Source organism: Corvus brachyrhynchos, unplaced genomic scaffold, assembly GCF_000691975.1.
Source record: "Corvus brachyrhynchos isolate BGI_N302 unplaced genomic scaffold, ASM69197v1 scaffold105, whole genome shotgun sequence".
In the NCBI taxonomy this organism is placed as follows: Eukaryota; Metazoa; Chordata; class Aves; order Passeriformes; family Corvidae; genus Corvus; species Corvus brachyrhynchos.
Window position 1 is genome coordinate 1,610,493 of NW_008238452.1, and position 23,462 is coordinate 1,633,954.

At 41.0% G+C, this 23,462-nt stretch overlaps 2 protein-coding genes across 5 annotated transcripts in view; one reads left to right on the top strand and one right to left on the bottom strand.

Moving 5' to 3' along the window:
* SCLT1 (sodium channel and clathrin linker 1) overlaps nucleotides 1-11,693 on the top strand; it is a 30,743-nt gene extending 19,050 nt beyond the window's left edge. The window contains exons 19-21 of one of the 2 annotated variants that reach the window (XM_017736916.1): nucleotides 7,828-7,906; nucleotides 9,455-9,550; nucleotides 11,442-11,693. In XM_017736916.1, the coding sequence (XP_017592405.1) occupies nucleotides 7,828-7,906; nucleotides 9,455-9,550; nucleotides 11,442-11,504 (238 nt within the window). In that variant the 3' untranslated portion in view covers nucleotides 11,505-11,693. Of the gene's footprint in view, nucleotides 1-5; nucleotides 217-7,827; nucleotides 7,908-9,454; nucleotides 9,551-11,441 lie in introns of those variants that run through there. The other variant, XR_001862819.1, reaches the window with a different exon arrangement.
* A 2,346-nt stretch (nucleotides 11,694-14,039) lies between these two features.
* JADE1 (jade family PHD finger 1) overlaps nucleotides 14,040-23,462 on the bottom strand; it is a 40,479-nt gene continuing 31,056 nt past the window's right edge. For all 3 annotated transcript variants that reach the window (XM_008635726.2, XM_017736914.1, XM_017736915.1), the window contains 5 exons: nucleotides 23,286-23,453; nucleotides 22,612-22,728; nucleotides 19,822-20,352; nucleotides 18,108-18,225; nucleotides 14,040-17,600 (listed from right to left, as the gene is read on the bottom strand). In XM_008635726.2, coding sequence (XP_008633948.1) covers nucleotides 16,699-17,600; nucleotides 18,108-18,225; nucleotides 19,822-20,352; nucleotides 22,612-22,728; nucleotides 23,286-23,453 — 1,836 coding nt within the window. In that variant the 3' untranslated portion in view covers nucleotides 14,040-16,698. The remainder of the gene's footprint in view (nucleotides 17,601-18,107; nucleotides 18,226-19,821; nucleotides 20,353-22,611; nucleotides 22,729-23,285; nucleotides 23,454-23,462) is intronic.

A 23,462-nucleotide genomic window follows, 5' to 3' on the forward strand; every position in this document is an offset into this window, starting at 1 on the left:
TCAAGGTACAGCACACTCAATTTAGAGAATTTTAGCTGTGGATTATGAGAACTTTACCTCTTCAGAAAAGCATCAGTTGTGGAGTGAGTCTCCAGACTTCTAAAATAAACTGGACAAAAACCTCGTAGAATGTACATCTCAATGTTCTCTTCTGAGCACTTGCTGTCATAAATGAAGATAAAAGTGGGTTGTGTGATTGTCCTAAGAAAAAATACGGTATACATTTTACTTTTCTCTTAATTCATCCATATTTCTAGGCTGATACTTGTGCTTACAGTACAGAATATAAGAATATTTTCATTTTCACAAGTTTGCCCTTTGCTTCATTTCATTTCTAGGCTCAGGAAACTTTCAGTTAGCTCAAGCAGACTATTAATTTGACATTAAATTAGCCTGGTGGTTTTACAGAACTGCATAGAAATGTATGTCCTCAAGATCTCTTCCTCTTCAAAATTGGTTGAAAATTGGAGGAGGTTGACACACTGGTCCACAGTAACTGCTAAACTGCTTGATTTCATAAGTCTCATTTCTTTAAAATTAAAGTGGTTAGAAAGGAATATAACATTGCATTATCTTTCAGTGGGTTTGAGAACAAAAGTTCAGGGTATGCAGCTGTGTTAAACTGATACATTTGAAGCAACCCTTTAATCACTTAAAGTGATGCACTCATGTGGTTCTTTGCTCAGACTGATTTTAGAAGTTGCTTTACTATCATGTTAACATTGAAGCAAAACCTTTCCCTGTTAAAACTGGGAACCTGTGAATTCTAGCTGTCGTTTCCTTTGGGGTTGTCTTGGGGTTTTTTCATGTTTTATTATTAATGTAAGGCTTTACATACTCTCAGCTTCAATCATATTTCCAGTATCCCATGCAATTTTGGAATTACAGTTTCTGAAGCATAGCTTGGCATTTCTTGGCTGTCAGAATTCCAGTGGTGTGAGTGGAATTAGAACCCAAACCTCTAAACACAAGCCAGGAAAATCTACCCTGCCACTACTCTTAACCTGGATATCCATCTTTGCAGTGAAGTATGTGCTCATCTTTACTTCCCCTGAGAAACATTTATAGGGGTTTTTTACCTTATCTGTTCAGATACAGGCTGGCTTTATTTTCCCTTAAAATATATTGTATTTTGCAAAGATTATTATTAAACAGTTCTTTAAAAAAGGAAAAAGTCTCTCTCAGAAGACATCAGTATTGAGCATTTTTGTGAGACACTGGGAGCTGTGCTGATTCACTGACAGTTTTAGAGGTGTTAGCTTCACTGTATGTAATTAGCTGGCTCTTACTGATACTTTTTCAGCATCTTTTGTAAATGCAATAACTGGAGAAGAAAATTATTTTGCAATGTTCCATGCTAAGGTAAATTTTAGCTCTTAAACTTGTAGCTTATTTTCTGTAAATCAAAATACAAAACTCACAGCTGAGCACCTAGGTTCATCACTAGATCCTGGATGTGGTTCAGCAAGTTCCGATTAAAAGGGAAAAATTGCAGACTTCGAAAATAATTAAAATTGTCTGTGAAACAGCTGTTTTCCTTTAAAACCTTTACTGTTCAGTGTTAAAATGTTGTTACAGCAGACCAAAAGATTCAGACCTTATTTATCTGCAGCAAAATGCTGACATAGAAAATAGAAGGAAGTCTGCTTTGTGAACCTGGATAAAAAATGGGTAGTAAATTTTGAAAATGTCCCTATTTATGTGACTTCAGTAGATATTTTGGTGCAAGTCTAAAAGCTAAGTCAGTTGCTTTATGATATGATTTGGTGTGTTATGCTTTTTCATACTGTATAAGCTAGAAATAGAAGTCTTTATCAGGCATTTGCTCTACCTGGCAAGGAAGCTGGCAATAGAAACAGGAAGGTTGTCATTTAGACTGACATCAGGAATTTCATGTTAAATCTGTGCAGTGATGTTTTGATACCATGGTGGCAAGTAGTATAACTGAACCTTATCAGTAGTATCTGGAAATTTTAAAACCAGCTTATTTTTCACCTTACATGCATTACCAGACACCCAGTGATGTAGTGCAGAATGCAGTTGGTATGAAAATTAGAATTACGCTGTAGTAGTTACTCAACACAAAAGTCCTTGCTTATATTATAAATGAATAATTATCATATTTATTTTCATCTATCACAATAACATTTTGAGTGCAAGTACAGAGCAACAAATCTCTTCTTACTGTGTTGTGAACTAAAATCAAGTTGCTGATTATTTAAAAAGCAGAATAATTTTGCAGCAAATGCACTTATCAGGGAAATGTCAGTTAGAACACAAAATGACAGACTGATACTGGTAATAGATTCATTTATCTATTATTAATTAAAGGCTCTGTTTGAAAGGTCTCTTCAGGCTAATGAAGGAAATGTTCTCACCAAGCCTCATGCTGGGGTCCAAGAGAAAGGAGGATTCATGTAAATATGTGAGCAAATGCAGAGGTTGTGTTGGTGACATGTAGCAGAATTTCATTTTTTCACAAAAATACAGTTTTTAACTAGAATCATTACTCCTGCAGCATACTAAAGTGTTTTATAGCTGAGTGGCTTTTTAGGAAGTTAGAAACTTCCTAACCAAGTCCTATCCATGTATATGGGGGAGGCATTTTAGATTGCATTTCACCAGGAGGTTGCTGTTAGTGCAGCTCTCATAAACACTGACTCAGTGTCCCATTTGTTAGTGTAGGTGTTTCCCATTCCTTTGCCTTAAAGTCATGATGGTTTTCCTGTTCTGTCCTCATTGGTTTCCTTTTCCGTGTGAGGGTGTCTGAAACACTTCGGCTTCTTTATTAAACTTACCAGCAGCTGCTGCTAACTTCCATTTTCTGTGCTGCTCATTTGTCATGGTCTTAAGTCTGCAGTGGTTTTTTCATGAGGTGTAATCCATATGCACGAAGGAAGCATTAAATAATTGTAAGGAATGAAGCAACATCAGTGAGTGTTAGGGGATTTTTGATCTGAAAAAAAATTAAGAAGTAAAAGTAAGTTTTTCAACCTGTAATTTTAGATAATGTAATGTAAATAACATAAGAATCCAGTAGATCTGTGAAAAACCTGTAGATAGAAGTGTTGATAAGTAAATTGATACTTCCAGGCTTCATTGAAAATTATTCTGTGCTTTTCTAGACCTTTGGCTCTCATTCAAGTTAAACATGTTGCTGATAAAACTGAACTTGGAATTCAGAACCAGTGCTGAAACGGGAGGCAGTGCATTGAATGCTTGTAGACTAAATTGCACCATTTTCTTCATACAAATGTATTACAGTCTTCATTTATGAGAAAAGCCCTCTTCCCTCTAAGCATCTTAGGATGCTGTGTGCATCTTAAGGAGAATTTATTGGTAATAGACCTCATCTTCACCTTGCTGAAGGGCAAGGAGCCAGTTTTGCTTCACTATCCTTGTGCCAGTGAACCCTGAAGGTAACTAAGAAGGTCAGTGCCCCTTGTGACATGGGTCATCATTCCAAATAAAACCTTTGCTCTTGGCAGCATGGCTAACAACTCACTGCTAAGTTTATTCCCTTTATTCCCACAGTGTCTGCTCTGGTAGAGTCAGAAACCAAACTGCTCTGACCTCTGATTGCATCCATTTTAAATGTGCCTTGCATTCTAATGATAGGTACTGACGTGAACTTAGACAGCAAATGTTTACAATTATAAAATAGTAGTAAAATAGTATAAAATGAGTGATCACTGTTAAAAGTTGTAAAAAAAGTCATCTTTCATATTCTTTATGGGGGTTTAATTGGAAAACAGAAGTGTAGAAATTTTATAAAACTATCAAACTTATTTCAAAATGTAATTTCTTTCATAACACAAAAAGGGCTTTTAAGTCTTAGTGAAAAATTTAAGTATTTTATGTTTATCAGTTTAACTGATACTTGAGTTACTATTTGATTTTTCCCCCTCCTGCTGTATATCTGGAATGTTGTCCAAGTAATCTAAATCACTGAATCAGAATTAGACTTAATGTTGAAAAAGCTATTTGGATCTTCAGTGTCATTCTCCACGAGTGGGTGTAGAATTTGGTAAGAACTAGAATCCATGTTACTATTGTTGCTATCTACAGGGTGTAGAGCTTCCAGTTGTAAAGTTGTAGGCTCTAAGGTCACTGTCAGTTTGAATGTCCTGAAAATTTAAGGTCATCTGCCTTTGACAGCCGTGGTAAAAAAATCAGTATCAAGTGCTTCCAGCTTTTTACTTTTCTTGTCTTCATTTGAAAGAATTTACTTTTGAAAGAAATGAGGAAAGCATGCACAAGTTTTTAAAAGCTCTTGCTTTCAGTGAAGCGCTGTAATCCAGAAGAAAGAATGGTTCCTCTGGCCACATTTGGGGGAAGAGGCTGGCTGAGACTGCTCTTGTTACAGCATCAGTGTAAAGCTCTGTAGTTCTTCAGACTTCAGCTGAGAAGAATAAATGACAGCAGATAGAAAGTGGAATCAGCAACACCAAAGGAACATTCAGGAAATTTGCAAATTGGAAGGAAACAAACTTCAGTAACAACAGAACAGAGGGTAGAATGAGAAGGGGTGAGAGAGACAGTTCTGACAGCAGAATTCAGGCAAAACCAGATTAACTCAATCTGCCAGCATTTGCTGAAAGAAAATGAAGTGACAGACTGTATGCAAGTTTTAAAAGTAGGGGCAGATGATTCATTTGTTCTGTAAAGCCCACTTTTACAGGTTTGTAGATGAATGCATGAATACAAAAGATGGTTGATCCCATCTCATTGGCATATCAGTATTTTTTGTAGATTTTTATATCCTTATCCTGCGAAGGAAGAGTTGGGGTAAATAGAGAATTTTGCAGGTGAGCAGATAAACCCTTTCCAGACTCAGCACCAGTGGCCAACACCAAGAGCTTATTTTTGTTGAACACGATTCTGGCTGGAGCAGGGAACAGAAGAAGATTCACGTCGATAAGCAAAGTTTTATATTGAATCAAATGATTGAATCATCACAGAATGCCCTTCAGTGGACTAGGTCTGAACAACAGCAGACAGGGAAAAAGGTAGATACTCTTAACTTGAAAACCTGATAGGAGATTGACAGTTCTCTCAACTTTGCCATGGATATTGTTTTGGCCTGTCAGACACGTAGGTGATTGCTCAGTTTAGGTACAGTTTAGCTTGAATAGGGGTAGAAATAGGTATAGACAGGTCTGTTCTACAAAACAGTGCATGAAACAATGTATAAACATTGGCTTAAATGATAGAGTAAGTTTGCTTCCATGTAACATTGCATTTGAGGAGTTTTAAAAATCTGAAGTCTTTAATTACAGAAGTAATAGAATGCAGTAACAATACACAGTATGAACAAACTAATAAATTAATAATCCTGTTCATCTGCCATTATGGTCTAGTAGCACGATACAGCTTTTTGGGGAAAAAATAAAAAATACTTGTTGTAGCATAAACCCATTTATTTGAAGAACTATACTGGATGGCTTCATTTCCTTAATAGTCACTTGCATTATAATTGTCAGTACTTAACAAAAGGGAATCCTTGCTGTATTGTTTTTATATTTAAAGACTTTGCTTAGCTTAAGCCATCTGATTGCAGCTATTTTGGGTGTCTTTGTTCCAATTTCTGCCTCTGACACATTTCTTTGTCATAGTTAAGAGTCCCTGACTCATCAGTAGGCATGTGTGGGGTTTGGAGTGTTCTCAGTTTTTATCTTTTCTGTGATTGAAAAGAATCTGCCTCTGAGGAGTGACCTTTTCTGGTGGCAGTATATGAAGCGTTGGCCACGACTGCTTTCTCGTTTTCCCTGCATCCTGTACAGTACATGGAATGAATTGTGTGGCATCTTGAGATGGAGAAGTTGCCTCTTTTTCTAAAACATTATTCTTGGCTGCACTTGTGTAATGTTTGGCAGCCATAGCTGCTTATTTTAAGATGTTCATTAAAGAAAAAAATTAACAGGATGAGAGACAGCTGCAGGTACTGGCAGTATACAAAATTCATAATTACTAAGAGTAACTGAAGCATATTATAGTATAATTCAACCAAAAAAACAGCTGGCACATGCTATATTTGTCATGAGAGCTTTGCAGAAAAGTACTTGCTGCAGCTGGTGGATTTATCACCTGTCTGCTGAAATGCTAGAAGCTCACCTTTTGTTTCCTACTCACTTAGCAAAGACAATGTGCAGTGGGGGCTGATTTAATTATCCAGCAGTTGGGGTTATTGCTCTGTTCTAATATTGAGATCTCATGAGGTGTGTTTGGGGGAGGGTTAACACGCAGAATGAATCAACTGTCTGGCTCAACAGCCATCACATTTCCTTATGCTTACAAGGTTAAACTGTTTCCTTTTAAATATGTGTTCAGTGTGATCTCATTATAAAAATAATTTCTTGATTACAGCTGTATATGAGCCCGTAAACTCTGTTTATGGTCTGTGCTGCTAAGCATGCTAATTCCACACCTCAGGACAAGCACAGGAGACAGGCTCTTTTCAGTAACTAAGAATTTTTAGGGCGCCTAAAAATTGGTCTCCTGTATTGAAATTGCCTCATTTGACGCTTAATACTAATTACAGAGGACAAATTACAAAAATAGTGCTACATACTAACATATTGTCTTGATCCTGCAATCTTAATCCATCTTTAATTCTTACTTTATATAAAAGTGTTCATATGTGGTAACAGGTGTAATCTGTATGTAATTTTAACTGTTAACATCACTGAAATGCTGCCTATGTACTTTCATTTTTATGAAACTTTAAAGTTGTTGAACTGTTTTTGTGATACCTACCTGGGACCAGTGAAAGGCAGGTTGAGAACAGGTGAGTGGAAACTCCTCACCAGCTGTAGGGGTGACCTGATGTTACAGATGCATTGCAACCTTGTATTTCAAGTGCCATAGATCAGTTTTCAAACTTTTATTAAATACTAAGCTTCAAAGTTTATAAAAGTAAATTATTGTTGAGAACTAAGTGTCATCATTAAAAGAGCATTACATTAAGATGTAATGAGGCTGGAGTATCTCCTACATTACCTCCATTCTCTGAAAAAAAATAAAAGCTTTGGCTTCCCTTGCAGCACATGCAGTTCCAGCAGTAGGTAGAGCATTTAAGGTGAGGTGGTGGAGTAGAGACTGCTCAGAGGTTAGAGCAGCTCACTTAGATTTGCATCCTTCCCTGGCTAAAATTACTGGAGTTGTGTCTTTAGTCATCCCTCTTCTTGAGATGACAGGAGACAAGAACAGCTTCCTTTAAGCACCAGCTCAGAGATGTCTGTCATAACCCAACTGTTTTTTGTCTTCAATACTGTGTAAATTGAAGATCACTAAAACTCATTCAGTATCAAAGTAAAAAGACCACTTTGAAGTAGGGGGTATTTTCCTTTTCCTCGTGAAGTGTCACATTGTTGTCTGTCTCACAAGTACAGAATGATTTATTTTTAGGTACTTCAAAGCACCTTTAAAAACGCCCACGTTGAGGTCTGGTTATGGAACACTAATTAGGATGTTAATCTCAATATTGAACTTACTGTGCAAAATGCAGCTTATATTTATTGCATACTAGATAGCATGCTTCCAAAATAAGATTCAATAAACAGGAAGAAAACCCTGCAAAATGTCAAGTGTTCTTGACAAAGTCTTGCTGATTCCAACAAATACATCTTGTTCCTTTGCCATTACAGTTCTGAATGCACAGCATGAAGAAGTGCTGTGTGGTGCTTTTTGAAATCGGTGTTTTAAGAATAACCCTGTAATTAAAACCCACCATAAGCCTCCACAATTCACTGAACTATCTATGAAATTACGTTCCAATAACTGAAGTACTACTGTTTGCTAATCAGCATCTTTTCTTCTGATTCCCAGAAGTGAGCTGCGTCAACAAAAACTCCGTAGCCAGGAGCTCATTTCCCAGCTGGAACTAGCAAATGAGAAGGTAACTGAGGTAAGATAATGACTGATGTGACAGCTACTTTCAGTTACAACCTGATGTGCGTACACTAAGATGTTATCAGAAACCTGTATAGGTGAGTTATATTGCTGGTTTAGAGAAAATTAAGGATTTTTGATGGGAATAGTCAGTAATAATTGGAAAGCCTCACTGTTTCTTGCTGACTGACATGTTCCAATGGCAGGAGCACAAATGAACTTTACCATCAAATTACAAAAGTGAAAGGAGAAATCATCTTTCTAGGTGACTAATCTAGCAATTCTGGACAAATTCAGGAGATGTTTCTGAACTTACTTCTGCCTGTGAATCCATGCAAGCCTCTAAATAGGAACAGGCACTGGGATAATGTGGCGTATACAGAGGCACCAAGTGTGTACTGTGATACACAGTAGTACATGCTGTGTGTATGCACAATTTACATTCTGTGTCCATCTCTGCATATGGCTAAAAGCATCATCCATTAAAGATTAAGGGCAGAGTTGTTTTGGAATGTGCATTGTTCCATAATTAATGGCCACTTTAGAAAAGGGCTTTCCTGTCAGCCTTATAAATGTGGGATAACATCCAGTTCTAGCCAGGATAAGTCCTTCTGTCTTGTTTTTCTGTAGTGCTGCGTTATTTAGTGGAGAAGAATGGGGCTGATGCGAGAACAGATTTCTGTTGATGCCTTAGGTTTTAACTTTCATATTTTTCAAATCCTGTACTGCCTAGATTGTAACTCAAAAGTTTCTTGTAGCCTGTTAATTTCTGCTCTCTCATGCCAGGCAGCCATAACAAAGCCTCTCCAGGCCTGCTCTCCAAGGACATTCAGACCGTCCTAGGCCCAAAAATATAAACCAAAAGCCTCTAAAGGGAGGGGCAAGCTTGGGGGAAACTACATCATTAACTGAAGCTTTAACTGGAGAATTAACCCTGATATGCAAATGAACCAAACTTATAAAAGTGTGGAGAACTCCTGACCTGTCATCCATCTTGGGGTCCATCTTGGCAATAGCCTCTGGCTCCCCAGGGTGTACCTTTGAAGGCCTTTCAAATAAATACCTACCTTTATTCCCTTAATCCTGTCTAGTCTCTGTTTCTATGGGGCCTCTTAAAGCATCGCTGTGAGTAAAGGCTGGTTAAGAAAGGCTTTTTACAGACCCTTTGGAGGGAACAGAGGAGATCTGTAGCAGTTTTATCATCCCATTTGTACTATCTAATATATTCCTCTTTCTTCTGAGTGTAGCTAAAACATTTACATTGTAAGGTTGTGTGGATTAAATAACCTGAATTAAAATGTCAGCTTTTATGCATCTTGCTTCAAGATGGTGAAATGAGTAAAACTTCCCCTGCAGATTGATTGATTGGAAAAGTCATATGATGTCACATTTGAGCTGGAAATTCTCTATGATGTGTCAGGAGTTTGTCCTCAGGCTTTTACTGTAAGGGGAAAACAGTTCCACTTCTGACGTTCCTCTTGTGTTAAGCTTTTTTTTTGCTAAAGAATGTGTGAATTCAGTAAAAAGAATTTGGCATTGGTGATGAGCGATTCTGTTTCCACAGGATGAGACATTGATCATGGAATATCGGGAATACATTGACAGGCTTCAGAGGCGACTGAGCCAGGCAGAACAGAGAGCAGCCACAGCATCCCAACAGGTACCCAGCTCACAAAAAACATGTTATCCAAGCACGTGGAATATGTAAAAGTACTCACTCTCCATCATTCCTGAGGCAGAGGTGATCATTTATGAGCATTTTTACCAACACAATTTTAGCAAGCTTGGATTTTGGACATGTCACCTTCTGACAGGATGCTTATGTGACAGTGTAGGTTTGTTTGTGAAAACCAGTTTGATACTAATTAAACCTGCACAGTTCAAAATGTGTGAATGAAGGTGCAGAGGCATTTCCAGCTTTAGAAATGGCAAGTTAGCAAAGACAAAAAACCCCTGAAATAACTGCAGCTGCTGTTTGCATGGAGCAGGTCTGTTGGAGTGCACCCACTGCAGTTCCCGTCGGCTGTGTGTAACAGCTGCAGCAACTCCTGCAACAATAAAAATTGTGCAGACAGAGTAGGAACTGCTTGTTTCCTTCCATACCATTGGAGAGGTAAAGGAGAGATAGTGTATCCCTCTCAGTATTTAATTTTCCATACTGTTTAAGCTGTACAACTTGAAGCAAATCCCATGGGAGTTTATGCACTGAGTTCATTTTTTTGCCAAGGAAGTTCATTACTCAAGTTGGCCTCCTATTAAGTAAAGATGGTCTTTCTGCCTCCTGCTTTTTTTTTACATTGATTTAGGAAAACCGTTTGCAAATTACAGCTTGTTAATGTGGGTGACCCCATGTGAGCTGCAGAGAGGAAATGTTTGGCTGACCTAAAGTGCTCAGTTAGGACAAATAGCATTTTTTTCCCAACAGCAGTGAATAAATGGGCATAGCTGCCAAGCTGTCCTAACATAAGCTGTGGTTCCTGGCTCTAAATGCTCTCTGTCATGACAAAGTCTATTCAGCTGGTGAAGATTTGCTCTGAAAGAGGAATTTTATTTTTTTTAACCTCCTGTTTGTTATATGGATCTGTTTAGCTCTAATGCTTCTGAGATGCTGTCTCCCCTTAAAAACCCAAACATACTCATGTCACGTTTCAAGGGAATAAACTCATGGCCTCAGTGCCCATAGAGGAAGAGGTCTTGCTATTCCTGAAAACACAGGTAATTAGCTGTACCTCACCAGGCTCTCTCTTAAAGATAACAAAGAGATTTGATGTTGTGCAGCCCAAATGCTGCCCAGATCTTATTGCTAGACTTCAGAACTGCCTTGCCCTCGTGGCAGAGGTTACTGCATAGGCCTGGCTGCTCTGTAGTGACTTCAGAGCTGCTGTGCCAAGCCCCTTTTTTTTTTTTCTCCACCCCAAAAAAAAGACATACTGGTACTGTCCCTGCTAAAAGTTGGAGAAAAAGATCTTCAAAAGCAGTGCAACAATGTCCACTCTTATGAATCTGGGTATTTATTCTCTTCTAGGCCTCAGAAGGCTGAACATTCACGTGTGTATTTGATCAGATGCAGAATGATGATTCTCTCTATTCTTAATCTGTAGGCGCAGGGCTGCTTTCTGACTTGCGTATTCTCACTACATTATCCACCTTCATTGTAGAATTATATCAAATATAGGCTAGAGCTGGACTAGTAGGGAGCCTGGAAAATTACACTTTTATTTTGGTCACTTCAATGACTGTAAATCTTAGCTTATTCTGAAATAATAGCAGTTCAGTACAAAACACAAAAAATGCAGGATAATGTTTGCTCAAGTTTAAAACATCTATTCTGTAGGTGTCTTTTAAAGTGTGTTCCTGGTACCTATCATCTTGTATTCTCTGGAATCTGAAATAAGACAAGAGCAGTAGTCATGTACAGAGTACATTGTAAATTCACACTGCCTGTGCATGTTCCCTCTCCTTCATGACACATTCAGTATGGAAGTTCTGCTGTTACTTTGATCCTACAAAGAATTATTAAGAAGCTATCATCTGCTTGTGTTTCATTACAGCTCAGCCTGATAACTACACAGAATAAAAAAGCTGTTTCCCTGAAGGATCTGGAAAATATTTAAACACGTGTTTTTATCATTCACCATGTTGGGATTCAAGAGGATTGCTGGAGAAACTTCATATTGGAGCACTAGAGTCAAATGCACAGCAAGGCTTGTAAAACTTAAATTCTGGTTTATTCCAGTAAGAAAGAGAGTGGATGAAGATCCTGTCTCTGTATGCACAATAAAGAGTGGAAGAAGACTGCAAAATGTTGTCCTTAAAGTCCTTTAATGTAGCAGATGAAAAAATCTGACACAGTGCTGTGGCACATGCAGGGGTTTTTTGGTCTAAAATCCACCAGCTCCAACTGTGACAGGATTGTGTACAGGGAGTAGGTAACACTTCAGTAGGTACTGAAATTCATCTCGGCTTTGCTCATGTGCACCTTAATTCTTCTTCATAGTGCGGGTAACTTGGGAACCACTTGAAGATCCTTTATGAATTATAATTAGACTCATTACATCATGAATGTCAAAGAGTTGCTGTTTTGATGGGCGGTGTTTGAGCTGCAAGAAACCTCCATTGCCTTCCAGTTTAAAGAATTCAGTTCAGTTTGGTCTGGTGCCCCTAAGAGTAACAGGTAATAATGAAAATGCTGCTATGGCTACTCAGCTCATTTCTAAACACTGTAATCTTCCTGCAGCTGTGCTTTTTCTTCCTAATTACTATTTATTTTACTGTGATTTTACAATTCCTTGCTTTTCTGTTGATCTGCACCCTTGGTTTGTACATGTCTGGGAACTTCTATTCTCTTACTTTAATTTGCACAAAGGTGAAGTCATCCAGCTCTTATGCCTTTTGAAATAGTGGGATTGAATTCTACAGATGCCAGGATGTGGGAATCCTCATGTACGTATTTTTTCTTTGATATTTGAGACATGTCACACCTATCATTCTAAAATTAGAGCCAAACTCCATTTTCTCTTTTAGCATATATTCCAAGCATTTGATAGGTGTTTTAACTGATTTTGAAGTGCTCACATCTTGGCCTGAAGTGACAAAATTGCTTGTCCTTCCTCTTAAATGTGAAGAGTGTAATTCTGGTTTCTAACCTGTCATTCAGCTGATGGGTAGTGCTTGCCCAATGCTTGATGGAAATGTCTTATTTGGATTAATAAACCTGCGTGTCCATGGCAGTGGAGCTTCACCGTATTTGCAGTTTAGTGGACAGAGCTGGGCTGATCCCCTCATGAAAGCAAGACTTTGTGCTGCCTCCTGAAATCTTGGTTGTTCAGGTAGAGCCTGCAAGATGGATGCACCCTCAGGAACAATTTCTGCTTGCTGTAGGAAAAGCCACTAGTTCCTACAGTGGTTGCTTTTTCTTTTTGATAGATGCCTGTATCCAGTGCAATCTCTAAATCTCAATTTTGGTAAAAGATGTTGAAGATTCTCCAAAACAACATGGATACATTTTTCAGAAGCTTCAAGCAGTCTGTTTGGGTGAGATTTTCATCAATCAGCAGTGTGTGTGACACAGAGGCAGGCAAGTACCAGACACCTTGTTTTGATTTGCATAATGCGCAGCTGCGATGATGACAGGCCACCTGGAAGATTTTGTGTGAGCTATTAATCCCCTTCACTCCTCAAAGGCAGGCTCTGGCTGTGAAGTGAAACCTGGCTGGAAGGGGCAGGCAGTTCCAAGTATTTGTGTCTTTGTTCCTGAAGGCACAGAAGGGCTCCTGCATGCTTCCCTGTTAATTATGGGTATATTCCTTTCACCTTGGGGTGCAGCTCCTGTGTGGTGGCTGTTTGCCAGAACAGGAACTGCAGGGATGACACAAGCACCTCATGGTGAAGGAAAGGGGCAGGAGAGCAATTCCAGCAGATGACCAAGGAAAGGAAAAGGTTTCCTTCCTGTCTGTCAATGCAACCATGAACAGGAATGTGGTCACATGGAACTCATCATACACCTATCACCTCCTTTCATTTCCCTGAGGTGGCTAGAGGAGGCTGCTCTGCTCCCATGTTGCTCCCAGATGGGGAGATCTGTTTTTTTCAAGATGGAGTGCTCAGCATGTGCTTTCACAGCCTTGCCTTTTCCTGCTCTGCACCAACTCCATTCTGTATTTCTACATCTGGAGTTCAGAGGAATCCTCATCTCCCAGAAATCCTGCCATAGAAGCAAATCTTCTCCCGGTAATGCTTGACCCCAGCCAGTTCAGAGAGTGAATGAACTTTCAGCCTAATTATCCCAAAGAGCCACGGGTTCAAACCTCATGTTCGTTTTCCAGCAGAACACGTATGGAGATTATGGACTTTGCAGGACATCCTCTATCTACAAATGCAAATGTTTTGAGGTAAGCAACATCTCTTTGAGGGTCCCAAGGGACAAACCACACAGTGTTCTGCTGATGGGATGGGCACAGCTGTCAGTAACAAGCAGTCCTAAAAAAACCTTACAAATTTACAAAATCTTGCAGCTGCAGTGTGCATTGTGATACCTGTACTAAGCCAAATCAAGTGCTTGTTTTAACCATGAAAGCTGCTCAGATCATTGCAGTGAAGTGTAAGAACCCAAACACAAAGACGGGGAGGTCTAAACCACTGCTGGCAAGGATACTGCAAAAATGTACAGCATTTATTCACATACAGACAAAAGGCACAATTCTACGGAATATTTTAACAAAAAAATACAGCTGTTTCAACTAGGTCTTTAGAAATACTTCAAAAAAGGGAGAAAATAAATACAGGTTGGGCCATGTAATATAAAATAGTCATCTCTACATATACTTTTTATTTCTGTTTCTCTTCATGCACCTTTTTTTTTAATTAATTTCAGCTGAATGGACACCAAAGCTAGGCACATAGTGAAAAATCTGTACAAGTTTTACAAATGTCATCACAATTGTCTCAAATGTCTGAAATCAAGATTTGCACACAACATGAACCCTTCATTTAGATCTGTGTGAGCTTATAACCTAACAAATGGCATTCCGGGCAACTCTACAGACGTTCAACTAGCCTACAGTCGACAGAACACACCGATCATATCAAAGATCTCTTGGTCAGTCAGCACAAGGAAAGGTAACGCTTAGAAACAGAAATCCAGCAAATCCCAGTAAAACACAGGGGTGGGGTTGTCACTGCAGTACCTACAACACCTCCTGCTGAGCGCTAAGCACGGGGACAAAACTAACCTACAGAGCCGGTCGTACCGCAGCCTTTTTGGTTTGGGTTCAGCTCGACTGGAAACCTCACAAAGCTTTTTACCCTCAGTGCCAGGGGACAAAGCAGCTAAGGCATTCACTCTGCACAACATTAGTGTTCATAATAGTGCAAATTAACAAGGTACCTCTCTCCAAGGGGTGTGAGGTTAAAGGCTTACTCAGAATCCAGATTTAGGGTATTCCATCTATGGCTTGGCAATTCCTGTGTGGTCATGAGCTTCTTTCTTTCTGCAAATATCAGTGCCTGTTTGAGGAAGGCTGCTGGATGTTGGGTAGAACTTACCAGCTTTCACCTTTTGTCTGTCTGCTGTTTATACTTTGAACACATCCCAAGAGTGACTCTGTAACCTCAGTCACCAGTGCCCTGCCTGACTTTTACCTCTATAAGTCATGTAATTACTCTGACTTCTTGGGACCAGCAGAGGGATTTTGAAAGTGTACTATCTTACATAAAATTCCCCTTCCTCAAAAGGTTAAGACTTTTGAGTTTTAAAACAATAGGGATGCATTCTGGTGAAATACATAATTGATAATGGTAACTTGCATAGCAAGATAGGGTGTTAAGCCTTTTTTATTTTCTGATTGAATCCTCTGGAAGACTCAGTCCTATGGCAGAGGAATTCTGTGTTGTCAGTGTTCCCTCCTCAGGAGGCAAGGGTCAGACATTCCAAAGTGAGTGGATGCCGTAACAGCAGGCTGGGAGTAGCAAAAGGGAGGAGAAGGAGGTTCTTTATGCCTGTCTCTCTGTTAACACATTGCTGCTAAAGCTTTTTCACCAGTACATACCCGACCTACCTCTATGAAGAATTCCAAAATTTATAGGCTCCTAAGGCTCCACTGCGCTGTGTGCACTCTACTTGGTACAAAAGAGTATCCTCACAACCTGTTAATAATTATTGCTCACTGCTTACTAATTATTGCCACTTGCAATTATTAAAAAAGTACACAATCAGAATACGAGTTCCCTCTTCCATCAAATCTAGTCCATAATAGAATGAAATAGTTTTTCTTTGTTTGACTGTAAAGAGCTAATCACAATGTATTGCCTTTGCTTTTTATCCTATTTAAAAATATATATTCATGTCCATTTAAAGCAACCTTTTAGTGTCCTAAGCCTGACTCTCCCAGTACATATCATTAGTGCATCTGTGGTGGCCTTTGGGAAATCCTACTGCCTAGTGCCTTAGAAAACTTCTGTCTGGAATTGTCATCACACTCCCGAAGGCAAGTGCCCGACTAAGGGTGACAGGTTATTCCATGGGGTGCTGGAAGCCCCAGACCTGCCCCTTGCTCTGAACTGAGCCATATGGGAGCATCCTTTGTGTCAGTCCCAATCATTCAAGCCCTGCCCTGTCCTTTCCTCCTTCTCCAGTACAACGTCATGGCTATGCCTGGTCATCATTTACATGTAAACTCTGGAGCATCCGGAGGGGTTTGAGCTGCCACCTGTGCTCAAACTGAACACAACAGAACACATTCCGCAAAGAGAGGAGAAAGAGCTGCCCCTGCCCAGGGACAGGGAGCATCTGTAATGGGATTTACCAGTGCAGTGCAGTATGGTCTCACAACCATCTTCCATTCAATACACACGAGTTAAATTAAAAGCTTGTGCTTTTCCAGAAGTCAGGGGAAGGGAGTAAAATTTTCAGTGCCTTTTAGCTAGAAGGGATGGATGCAGCCTAATTCCTCCTACCCACCCTAGCCCCTTTTAAAAAGATTTTTGTGAGTTGTGTGCATCCCAGCTCCTGTTTTAGTACTGATGTCACTTCTCTGCTTACTCAGGAAAGCTGCAAATATGGGAGATTCAAACTTCTCACAGAAAGGGGGAGGGTGAGGGCATTTGGATGGGGCAGAAAAAAAAAAACCAAAACAAAACCAAAGAGCTTAAAACTGCTTTAAGTGCATGTAAACATATTTATACAACTCAGAAAAAATGGGTTTTCAATTTGTCAGTCTGTAGCTCTAAGAATGCTCCTCTCTCACACCGATGGGTAAGGTGGAGTTGGCTTGTAGGCAGTGACTCTGCTGACCCTGTCCCTGTGTCCAGTCAGGTCGCCAGGATGCTTCTCCGAATAATGTCCGTCCTCCTGCCGATGGTGCTGTTCGGACTGAGCCTCTGCTGCCTGCACTTCTTTTCAGCCACTTCAGGCTCCGAGTCACTCATTTCGGCGTCGGGGACGTACCCATCGTTCTCGCTGTCAGGCTTTAACTTGCTTTTCGTCCGCTCCTTCGCTGGAGCCCTGCCCACGCCCAGGTAGGGGTAGCCGGAGTTCTGGCGGCAGGCCTCCTCCAGGCTCTCTCCCTGCTGCTGCCTCTCCCCCTTCTTTGGAATTCGGAATCCGCCCCAGTTTTTCCCTGGGCTCGTGGGTGTGGTAGGCACTTTAACTACTGTCTGATTAGAGTTTACTTTGACGAGACCCCCGTTGCATTTAGGCACTATATCCCTCCGAGTGCCAGGCGCTGACCTACCACTGGAGTGGTTCATAGCCCTTTTGTTTTCTGATTGCCTCTGAGAGAGTTCTGTGGGTCTCAGCGGTTTGTGGTTGTGTTTAGAAGTCTTTTCCTTCAGTTCTGCCTTCGCCACCTCGCACTGAGGGCGATTGTCTCTCCTTTTCCTGTGGTCTGGTATAACGATGCCATTTTTCTGCTGTGCCGATACAATCCGTGTCTCAGCAAAGGTCTTGTCAAAATTTAAAAAGCTGCCTGGAGCTGCACCTCCTTCCCTCGGGCTGGGCTGCCTCAGCAGGGATTTGCTGTCATTCCCAGGCCTGTCTCTTACCCTGTCTCTCTTGTGAGGCTTTTTCAAGGAGCGGGCCAGGGATGTGCCCATCTGCTTCCTGAAGAATGCAGAATGCCACTTCAGATCCTCGATCTTGGGGGCGTTGGGGCCCAGCGAAGGGCTGTTGAACAACACCGTGTTTTCCATGGAGGAGAATGAGGAAGGCACACCTGAAGAGAAGCAAACTAAGTTCAAGTCAAGCAATTCCATAGCTGTGTAAATACCAGTTTGCAATGTACCTATTTTAACTCTGCTCCTCATGCCTGATGTGTCCATATCAGAAATGGGTATTTGGCTGCCTGTCCTGCACTTTTAGGTCACATCTCTGGGGATATGTCATGGTTTCACAACATCATGCTGGTGTGATTTTATTTTCCTGTACCTGCACCTAATTACAGGTGTAGCAAATACAAGTCCTAGCACTGCTCTGTCCACTAAGACAGAGACACTCCTCAGAGAGGGAGGCAAAAAGCAACCAGCAAGTGGATCTCACTGATGCCATCTAATATATGGTTTATTAGTTACTCAATAGTTAAAGGGTAATCTGGTCAATTTTGAAGGTATTCATCTTTCTGAGGAATGAAATGAGAACAAATGAGGTCCTGTTTGTCCTTCCCAGCCTGTAACCAAACCTTGTGCCTGTGGTCTAACATGAGAAAAGGAACACTGAGGCATACCTGAAACTCTTTCTTGTTCCAACTGCTTTGTGTAGCTGTTAAATATCTGTTCTTGAACTTTGCAAATGGATCTCTTGATTTTTTCTCTCCGCGTCACCATGTAAGTGAGGTTACGCACCTGGAAGACAGCGAGGGGATGGGTTTTACAGGGATTGCATTCCTAGGATGTTGCCCTATCTGTGCTTTGAATTCATTTAGCTGGAGTACTATACACCATTTAAACAAGTTAGTAGAGCATTAAGTTTAACCACCTTGAACACAATTCGTAGAGAACAGTCTATTTAATTGACAGATTATCTGTTTAATTGACAGGCTATTTAACTGACAGATTATTCATCAGATTTGGAGAGCCACAGCACAGAAGTAACTTCTACAAACACCTGAGTCACAGACACACAGAATCTAGACAAATGCTGGAAATCCTTGAATGTACTCAGTATTAAATACTCCCCAGATGAGGGAATCGCTGAGAAGTACTGGTGGACGATTCCAAGGCTCCTCTCTCAGTACAGCATGGTGCCCTATGAATTACAACCTTGTGGGCTGATCTGGAGAAATGTAGCAAGTGTGTCTGGTTTTGCAAAGGTCCCTTTTCTTAAATCCAAATTATCTTGAATGTACAATCAGCGGGAACAGAGTAGTAAAATGTTAAAAATACTACTAAAATCACGTATCCTGTTTTGACATCACATTTAGGAATGGAATGGATACACACAGAATAATTTAAGATCCAGAGAACATAGTCACAAAGTCTAATTATTTAGCCGATCAAAGAGAAGATGACAAGAAAGCTTGAGCACTTGGAGCAGGAACAAAAGATCCCAAGTAACAGCTAGGATCTGGGCCACCTGAACAGCTAGAGAAGGGCCACAGGCTGGAGCTGAAACTAGGAAAAAAACAAAAACCAAAAATTGCAGCAATTCATTATAAGAGTGATTAGGCATCAGGATCCTTTATGAAGGATGCAGTATATCCATGAGCACCTGCTGTCCTGATTTAAAGATTAGACAGTTGTTATGGAAGAAAGGCCCTGGTTCACATACAGGTTACTGAGGTAGGACCTCCTGGGCCAGCTTTCGTCCGTGACCTACATGAGCCACATGCTGTAAGGACATAAAAGACTCATTTCAGTGCTCTTTCTGGCTCTTAAGAGCTCTTAAATTCTACTAGTTAACCCAAAAAGAAAGGAATTTAGGATTAGATGTACTCATTAAAACACCAAACTGATCCTACTGCACTGTTATTGGAACACTCAAAACCTAAATGAATCAAACATCATTTACCTCCCAAACCTATACAGATAGTCCAGGGAAACATCATCCTACTCTGGTATGCCAATGAAACACAGATCTGCTGCAAATCAAAGTAAGTTTCATAATCTTTGTCACCAGAAGGAAGGAGCGTGGAAAGCCCTTAAAGGCTGAAAAGGCTTCAGGTCTCTGATTAACTCTGGTCCACAGCCATCAGAGTTAATCAGTAAAAAAGCACAAGTGAAAACACGACAGTCCAGTTGCAGGCAATTGAATGCTACACGCCAAGACCTGCTGGCCCTGTGACTGACCTCTGTGTGCAAAGGGTAATTGCTGTGCTCTGGAGAAATCTAGTGTTAGTGGTCTTGCCTGACAGCACAGCTCTGAGCTGAGATGCAGCTCGGGGTGAGCATAGTTTGGGAACTCGGCCAACTGTGGCCAGCACCGGCAGTGCCAGGGCTTACCCGCTCCAGGTCCTGCCGGAGGTGTGTGAAGAGCTGCAGCCTCCTGAACAGAACATCCTGCTCCCGTTTAGCCAGATTGTCCTCTTCGTCCTTCTTTGGGGTAATCAAAGGCTTATTGAAGTTGGATTTCCTCTTCAGCTTCCAGTACTGGTAAAGGAATTCCACCGGCTCCTCGGGCAGGCGCAGCACTTTGGCCACTTCCAAAGACTCAACAAACGTGTAGAACTCGTCCTCCAGCTGCTGGAGCTTTTGCTTGCGGAGGCTGACCCTGTGGGCCTCCTCCTGGTTTTGATCCATGCTGTGGAAAGGGTCGATGTGGGCAGGAAGAGAGCTGTCCTGAATCCCATTCCTGTTCTCTTGACCTGGGCTTTCACTCAAAGTCTCAGCATCTGCTTTCTTGGTGGAGCTGTGCTTGGGACAGTACGACTTGAACTTCACCTCGTCGTTCTCTGCCAAGATGGTCTTCATCTCCAAGCCACGGTCGAACGCACAGGTGACATGAAAGGCTGTTCTGCAGTTTTTCACTGAACACTGGAGAAAATAAATTGAAATTAATCAAATAAATGTAAAGTTAAGGAGCCACACTGCCTAAACCTATTCGAGCAGTCAGGGCTGCTTTGGAAGAAGAACCCTGTCACTGCACTCTGCTTCTAAGCTGCACGTACTTCCTTGCTCTCTCTCATTAGGGTTTTGACTTAGTGCTTTCAGGCCAGGCGAGGATCAAGTGGCCCAGAGGGACAGGAGTGTTTAACCCTGCCTCCAGCCCCACCACGCTATTCCAGACCCAAAAAGCCACAAAAGGAACATTCCTACTGACACCAGAGCCACTTGTGTATAGCACCGTTATCCGAAGTAAAGTGTTCCCCTTTGGACTGTGCCAGCATGAGGGGGGGAAAAAAAACATCGTGGTGGCTCCAGGCCAGTCTGAGACTTTTAATTAAAGTCTTTCCCAGCACCTGGACCCATGCTATCCAAAAGGCCTCAACCCAGGGGAGTTTTTTTCCCGTTACCCCAATTTTATAACGTCAAATATTAAATCACTGTCAACCATTACTTCACTGAGTACAGCCTTCACTTTGCCTGGGAGAGGAGGAGAACAGGAAATTCAAATGTTGTCATTTTTCTTCCCTCTCAGTGAACCCAGCCGTCATGGCCACTAGTAGTTCAGCTGATTTAGCACTTCATTTCCATTATACCTAATTTCCTTTTGCAAAATTCTGTCACAGATACCACCAGCCACCAAGTGAGAGGTTTAAATATATATATGTATATATACACAAACAGACATACATTTGTGTTTTTATCCACTCACACCTTTGGTGAACAGCATTTAAAATGGAAATGAGCATTAGTGCTCCTAACTAGGAAACAAAACTATGCTTAACCCAAGCCACAGGCCTTGAAAGAGCAACACACTGCACTGGGATGTTTATACAGTGCTTTGTAAAGAAGCCAAATCTCTCTCTCCTCTGGGTTTTCCTGCTCAGGTTGACTCAGCAGCCAGATGGCTTATGAAGGTACAGTGGGGTTTAAACTGCACATGTTTTAAATGAGCAGTCTTTAATAAAATCAACATATAAAAGGAATTAAAAAAATACCAAAGCATCTTTTGCCCTTTCCTCTCCTACTAAAAAACAGGCCAGGAGCATCCCAACTGGAACACTGAGCAGCACAGAGAAGTACTTTAGCCATAATTAGCTCTTACTGCAGCTCATGTTTTATTGGGAGAAGAGGGGAAAGCCTGTCTCACTGGAAGGAAATCTGCTAAAAAAAAGAATACACAGTCTTGTTTTTCCCAGCTTATTGCAGCTGCTCCCTGACCAGCCTGACACTCACTTCCAGCTGCCACTTTTCCTAATTGTTGTGCACATATCAGAAGGTGGTCTGGAGAATGGACAAAACAGTTTCAGCAAAGTAACAGCAGCCAAGAGGGAGGGGATGGCTCTGCAAGGAGGGATTATGGTTGCAAATTTATATGCTGTGGACAGATTTATTTTCTCTAGTTAACACTTACTATTTCATACATTCCTCACATGGAAGTGGACTGTGATAGGTTTCACTGAACTACTGCTGCATTGCTGGCTTACAGCTTTTCCTGGCAGCCTCGTCAAATGACTTGGAGCACAGGAGAAAAGGGAAATGGATATAAACTAATTTCAAAGTAGTGTAGGACTTGAGCAATTTTTGTGTCTTAATGCTAGTCTGGCCACCACGGATCCTGTAACATCAAGCTAGCCCCAAAAGAAAGAGCTCTACTTGAACCTCCTTATGAGACTGTAGTATCATCCTCTCTGTCTCAATCCTCAGGACTGTTTTGCTGCTGGAAGTGCTCTAAGGATGAGGAGCATCACCACAATGCTAAGTTACGTCTTACTGTCTTCTTCTACACAATAACAACACTGCCCCAAATGGGTCACTTGTCCTTACACTCCCTCATCATTTGTTCTCAAGTAAAGGAGATCAAGTGTTGTCTGCTGTCTCAAGGAACAAAGTATCTCCTCTTTCAAAAATCTGAGGCTTGGTAATGTTTTCTCAATCTTTCTAGGTTTTAAAATTTTTCTTAAAAGGATTATTTAACATTTCTGGGTGATTTTCCACTGTACAGGATCTACAGGTGCCTTACAGCTAATAACCCAATATAAATATGCATGTGCAACAGCACTGCCCAGTCTGAAATGCTCTGGTGCAGATCAGGTCAGTTAAGTCCATTGTAGCAACCAGTAAACACATTTTGCAGTCAACTAAAAACTGGCAAAAGAAAACATGTGGATATTTTTATTGTTAAATTACCTGTATAGAAGCTCCAACTTTTTCATTACAAAGGCTGCACACCAGTGCCCACCTACTGCTGGGAATGTGGGAAACTTTTGTGATGGGCTCCATTTTTTCGGGGCTTCCGATGCTCACCTAAGAGAAAAATGGTCAAAAAATGGAGTGACTGTGACACTGTTAACTGAAAAGAGAAACAATTTTATCAAAGAAGTCAAATTCTTTGCGTGTTTATGCAACTTCGTGTGTCCCAAATTCCTCAGTTTATAAGGATCTAAAATTCTTTTTTAGAAAAAAAAAATCAGCTTCTCACTTTGTGAGCAAACAAACCAGTTTCAAGGTGAAGCCCACCAATTTAAGATTACCATACAGAATGAACACTCTGACTACAAGAGCACACAGGAATTCAAACCTTCACATTCAAATTTTCCTGATTCACCTTTAATGTTCTGTTTACAAAGTGAAACAGTATCTGGTGTCCTTGTGAAATGAGCTTTGCCAGCAGCAAAGGCCTCATTTTCCAAGGTCCAATTTTGATTGAAAAAGGGAATGGAATCAGTTTCCTTTACAGGTGAGGCATCATCCCCAGCCAGGCTTTTTATCTAACCAAGAATCTTTTATCCTGCATTTCTAAGCTGAACAATGCTTTAAAGAGGGTTTTTTTCTCTCTCCCAGAATCACATTCCAGCACCCACCTCTGGAATCCAGAGAGCACAGCTGACGTGCACCCACTTGGTGCCACTCCGGGTGGGCTTCATGGCGCCGCCCTTCTTGGGGCACAGGAGGCACTTGGGCTGGACGCCCAGCGCGCAGGTCCGGCACAGCCAGCTGCCCTCGGGCACCTTCAGGATCCCGTAACACGCCTGCACCCC